Raw genomic sequence first — 6417 nt, forward strand, 5'->3', positions numbered from 1 at the left:
ATGACTGAAAGGGAATTTAGCTTGAAATTATCTTCTCAATTTAGGAAAATATCAAAAATGACAACAGTGGAGGAATTCCTACATTATATGGAGCTAAATCTGTGCCATAAAGTTATCTCAAAAAGAAACCCAAAAGATTTGAAACTGATTATTTTGAAACTGAAAAAAAAAAATTGGAACCTGTAGCCATTTTTTGAAAAAGGTTGTTATTTTTTCACAAGTTGTGGGATGGTGGAATAAAAACACACTATAACAGCAAAACATGCCAGAACATCAACATATTATTTGTGCATTTAAATTATCTCCTTATTCTCACATTGTTCTGCTGTTCTACCTACATTCTTTGCCTTTTATAGTAAAACAGCTTCGAACTACAAAACACGTCATTAAAAACCACTTCTGTTTCGTAACATACCAAATGTGGAGCTTTCTTCTCGAGCTACTCACATCTTTATCAGTCAGACAGAATCTGACCACAAAAAATGTAACACTACATGATCAGTATCTTATTTATGCATAAATATGTTATTGTGTTTGTAACCAGCATGAAAAACAACTTGTTGTTGGCTGAGAAAATCAGTTGGGTAAAAAGTATCTGTGCTTTCTGGTAACCAAAGTTCATACATTTAACTTGTGCTACCTTACACTTTCACATCTTGATTGTTATTTTCCAAGATAATGAACCCAGGCCTCGTTCAGGAAAACACACACACCTATCGGAACAAAGCCATAGCTGCCACCATTTCAAGTAAGATCCGGTGTTTAAGTCACTGTCATGGAGCCTGAACGTCCACAGAGATTAAAGTGAACAAGACGTCCTTCAAAATCTCCTTCACTGTAAAGTTGAGTGAGTTTAGTCCATCAGTCTCGATATTCTCTGCGGTTTTTTTTGTTTTGACAGCGTTTTCTGGATTCACCTCATTGTGCAAGTCTCTTCCATGTTTGATCATTTTGTATTTTGCAATCCCAGCGTCTGGCCGAGTTATGGACATTCCTCTTACGATGATTCTGTTGTACAGGTCGTCGTCTTCGCCACCCCAGCCCCAGAAAGTGTTGGAGAAACCGTTGACTTTAAGGAACTGCTCCTCTGTCAGCAGGGAGACGCCACCGAAGGCTGTTACTGAGGATAATCTGTAGTTAAATTTATCGATAGCCACAGATAAATGTCTGGGATGGTCAGAACATCTGTAGAGGTTTCTGTCATCTATTGGTACCAGGTCTACATCAGAAAAGACAAAACAGTCGTAATCGTATTCCTTCAGTGCTTCAACAAATCCGATGTTCATCAGCTTGGCCCGGTTGAACGCTCCGTCTCCGTCCTGGTTGATGACGTACACACCGTAGTCCAGCTGCTGACGCATCAGGACCGGATGGAGGTAGTAGAGCCAGTGGGTCAGGTGTTCATACCGGTTTCTGAACGGGATGATGACAGCCACCTAGAAGATGGACGCAGGGAGAGTTTGAACTGGTAGAACCAGTGAGACATTATGGACCCTGTTACACAGTAACAGGGTCCATAATGTCTCGAATGCACACAAGGCTGGAGGGTGCTCAGGTCCGGTCCGGTCCGGTCCTACAGAGCTACCATCCTGCAACTTTTAGATCCATCCTAACTCCAACAGACTGGGATCAAATGTCTGAATTTCCTCACCAGCAGTCATTCAGTTCTGAACAGGCCTGGCAATATAATTAAATATGTTACTAAAATAATACTTTAAAAAATACACTTTGAATGAATTTGTAAAAATTTATATTTTAAATGCACATTTAAAAAATATATTACAAATATATATAAACAATACTTTTCTGAAAGTGTACTTTTGGTAGTATTTTCAAATAGTATATTTTAGTAAACCTTAAATATAAATATAGCACATTTATATGGTATAAAAAGCCATAAAGGTATACAATGTATACCTTTAGTGGTTCCAAAATAAGCATGTGATAGTACACTTCAAATTGTGATTTTCTATAATTTAATTAATATTAAAATACATTAAGCACAAAATTAGTTGTTCCACAATAACTCACTTCAAGTTAACTAACCTGAAATATACTGATGATTAGTCTAGCAACAAGCATGCTAACATTTAACATACTGGTATATTTATTTTTCACAAGGGCAGATTCATTAAATTATATATATATATATATATATATATATATATATGAGGACTAGTGAGTGTGAGAACCACAGTCCAGGACGAAACAACTAAGATCCATAAATACATCAGGGACAAAGCCTCAACAGACAATGTGCTCAGTGAATATCTCAGACAACAGGGAACGGAGGTTGAGGTGCCAGAGATACCATCATGGCAGGACAAGCCCCTACATGGGATGTACCACCAGCAAATAACCCAAGTGGCTGATATCAGTAAATCCTACCAATGGCTGGAAAAAGCTGGACTCAAGGACAGCACAGAGGCCCTCATCCTGGCCGCCCAGGAACAGGCCCTAAACACCAGAGCAATAGAGGCCCAGATCTACCACACCAGACAAAACCCAAGGTGTAGGTTGTGCAAGGAGGCCCCTGAGACAGTCCAGCACATAACAGCAGGGTGCAAGATACTGGCAGGGAAAGCGTACATGGAACGACATAACCAAGTTGCAGGCATAGTGTACAGAAACATCTGTGCAGAATATGGACTGGAAACCCCGAGATCTTTTTTTTTTTTTTTTTTTTTTTATTTATTTATTTCGAACAGACTTTAAAACAATCAAAAAGAAAATAAAATAAAATGTAATGAAACAAACTTAAGAAATAAAATATGAAACAAATTATTATGCCCATGTGACATGCAAAATTTTCTGTTCGAAAAGGAGCAGGTAGAAGATACATCTTATAATGTCCTGCCCCTTTCCTACTTGTCAATGTATTTACAATGAACTGTCATAACATCAAAAGAAAAATTTTTCCATTTTTCCATCATGTATAACTATACAAATTTATTTTAAGTACTATTTATATCATCAATTACATTATAGCCTATTGGATATTAAACATCTTATACAGCATATTTTGAAATGAGCTCTGCTTTAATCAACTTTTTAAATTGGTTTACATTTGTAATTTGTTTTAACTCATCATTCAATCCATTCCAGACATTTACTCCACACACAGATAAACAAAAACTCTTCCTGGTTGTTCTAATATGTTGTTTTTTAAAATATCCTTCACCTCTTAGATAATAACCACCCTCTCTGTCAGCAAACATTTCCTGTATACTGTGTGGAAGTTTTTGATGTCTGACCTTAAACATGAATTGTGTAGTTTTAAATGTTACCAGGTCCCAGAATTTCAGTATATTTGATTTAATAAATAACTGGTTTGTGTGATCCCAGTATCCCACTTTATGTAATATTCGGATGGATTGTTTTTGTAAGAGGTATAATGGCTGTAAATTTGTTTTGTATGTATTCCCCCAAACTTCCACACAATATGTCAGATGTGGTGCAATGAGTGTATTATATAGAATAAACAAAGATTTATAGTCTAGTACGAAGTTAATTCTTCTTATAACAGCAACACTCTTGGCTATTTTAGATTTTACTTGTCCGATGTGTGTTTTCCAGCTGAATTTATTATCTAATGTGACACCCAAGAATTTTATTTCATGTACTTCTTCTAAATTAACACTGTCAATTGATATTTTAATTGGATTATTTTCCTGTTTTTTATTGTCTCCGAATATCATAAATTTGGTTTTATCTAAATTTACAAATAATTTATTGTTTTTGAGCCAATGCTGTAATTTTTCTATTTCTGTGTTGATCACTTTAGAGAGTTGTTGAATGTTTTCTCCGGTACAGAAGATACTTGTATCATCTGCAAATATAATGTATTTTATAAGATTTGATATGATATATAGATCAAAGTGGGAAACAACCCCAAAGGTGGCGGAGAACGCCAGAGCTAAGATCCTGTGGGACTTCCAGATCCAGACAGACAAAATGGTAATGGCGAACCAACCAGACATTGTCGTAGTGGATAAACAACAGAGGAAAGCCGTTGTGGTAGATGTAGCAATACCAAGCGACTGCAACATCAGGAAAAAGGAGCACGAGAAACTAGAGAAATACCAGGGCCTCAGGGAGGAACTGGAGAGGACCTGGAAGGTGAAGACCACAGTGGTGCCTGTGGTCATCGGGGCCCTCGGGGCAGTCACCCCCAAACTGGACCAATGGCTACAACAGATCCCAGGAACAACATCAGACATCTCAGTCCAGAAATGTGCAGTCCTTGGCACAGCCAAGATACTGCGCAGAACCCTCAAGCTCCAAGGCCTCTGGTAGAGGACCCGAGCTCAGAGGATAAGAACCACCCGCGGTGGGTGAGAAGGGAATTTTATATATATGTATATATAGGACAATGAAACTGAAACACCTGGTTTTAGACCACAATAACTTATTAGTATGGTGTAGGGCCTCCTTTTGCGGCCAATACAGCGTCAATTCGTCTTGGGAATGACATATACAAGTCCTGCACAGTGGTCAGAGGGATTTTAAGCCATTCTTCTTGCAGGATAGTGGCCAGGTCACGACGTGATGCTGGTGGAGGAAAATGTTTCCTGACTCGCTCCTCCAAAACACCCCAAAATGGCTCAATAATATTTAGATCTGGTGACTGTGCAGGCCATGGGAGATGTTCAACTTCACTTTCATGTTCATCAAACCAATCTTTCACCAGTCTTGCTGTGTGTATTGGTGCATTGTCATCCTGATACATGGCACCTCCTTCAGGATACAATGTTTGAACCATTGGATGCACATGGTCCTCCAGAATGGTTCGGTAGTCCTTGGCAGTGACGCGCCCATCTAGCACAAGTATGGAGCCAAGGGAATGCCATGATATGGCAGCCCAAACCATCACTGATCCACCCCCATGCTTCACTCTGGGCATGCAACAGTCTGGGTGGTACGCTTCTTTGGGGCTTCTCCACACCGTAACTCTCCCGGATGTGGGGAAAACAGTAAAGGTGGACTCATCAGAGAACAATACATGTTTCACATTGTCCACAGCCCAAGATTTCTGCTCCTTGCACCATTGAAACCGACGTTTGGCATTGGCACGAGTGACCAAAGGTTTGGCAATAGCAGCCCGGCCGTGTATATTGACCCTGTGGAGCTCCCGACTGACAGCTTTGGTGGAAACAGGAGAGTTGAGGTGCACATTTAATTCTGCCGTGATTTGGGCAGCCGTGGTTTTATGTTTTTTGGATACAATCCGGGTTAGCACCCGAACATCCCTTTCAGACAGCTTCCTCTTGCGTCCACAGTTAATCCTGTTGGATGTGGTTCGTCCTTCCTGGTGGTATGCTGACGTTACCCTGGATACCGTGGCTCTTGATACATCACAAAGACTTGCTGTCTTGGTCACAGATGCGCCAGCAAGACGTGCACCAACAATTTGTCGTCTTTTGAACTCTGGTATGTCACCCATAATGTTGTGTGCATTGCAATATTTTGAGCAAAACTGGGCTCTTGCCCTGCTAATTGGACCTTCACACTCTGCTCTTATTGGTTCAATGTGCAATTAATGAAGATTGGCCACCAGGCTGGTCCAATTTAGCCATGAAAACTCCCACACTAAAATGAGAGGTGTTTCAGTTTCATTGTCCAATATATATATATATATACATATATATATATATATATATATATATATATATATATATATATATGAGATAATGAACATGATAATGTTTCATTATCTCAAACATCTCAGTTTTCCACGTTTTCATATTCAGGAAAGTTTAACAGAAGTAATTTTGGTTCCAAACGTAATTTAGAAACTTTAACTATGAACTGATTTTTTTTTAAATGTCCCGAAAACCTGGAAAACTGAGATGTTTGGTTTCAAACGGTAAAACATTTTCTTCAACATGTTTTAATCGTGCATATATATTTATTATGAATGCATTTATTTATTTCCATGAACGTTCCCGTCTAAAGGCGCCGCCTCACCTTCTGCCGTGCGGTGCAGTCCGGGGGTTTGTGCCGGCCTCCCTGCTGCAGCACCGACCCCAGCTGGTTCCGGACCCACTGCAGACTGCGAATAGTTTCAAACTCAACCAGAAGCGGACCCACCAGAGACAGAGGCGAGTCGGGACACGGATCCAGAGGCGGAGCCGGTTGAGCCGAGGTCGCTGCTGTTTTCCGGGAGACGTCTGGGATCTTCTTTACCCGAATATGATCCATCATCTTTCCAAAAACGCTCCTGCTTCCTTTCACCACCTGTTGTGGCAAGGAAGGAAAAACCAAAGAAGCGTCTTTGCTGTGGAGTAAAAAGACGGTGAAGCACGTCAGAGTGAATAACGCAGAAAGCGCCAGAATGATGGTGATTTTCTTCTTCATGTCTCTGATGCCCAGATCTGAAGCCACTGACGTTCCCACCTCTGCAACCTGGAAGCTCCG

The 6417-nt window shown here is 40.1% G+C and overlaps 1 protein-coding gene across 1 annotated transcript; it reads right to left on the bottom strand.

Annotated features, from left to right (window-relative positions):
• Positions 1-204: 204 nt before the first annotated feature.
• Positions 205-6417, bottom strand: LOC102224977 (beta-1,4-galactosyltransferase 2-like). Its single transcript, XM_023330028.1, has 2 exons — positions 5968-6417; positions 205-1436 (listed from the first exon to the last, which is right to left on the bottom strand). Exons 1-2 carry the CDS (start codon positions 6355-6357, stop codon positions 774-776), a joined length of 1053 nt encoding a protein of 350 aa, XP_023185796.1. The 5' UTR covers positions 6358-6417; the 3' UTR covers positions 205-773.

The sequence above is a fragment of the Xiphophorus maculatus genome, unplaced genomic scaffold (assembly GCF_002775205.1).
Source record: "Xiphophorus maculatus strain JP 163 A unplaced genomic scaffold, X_maculatus-5.0-male Unplaced_Scaffold_82, whole genome shotgun sequence".
Classification (NCBI taxonomy): Eukaryota; Metazoa; Chordata; class Actinopteri; order Cyprinodontiformes; family Poeciliidae; genus Xiphophorus; species Xiphophorus maculatus.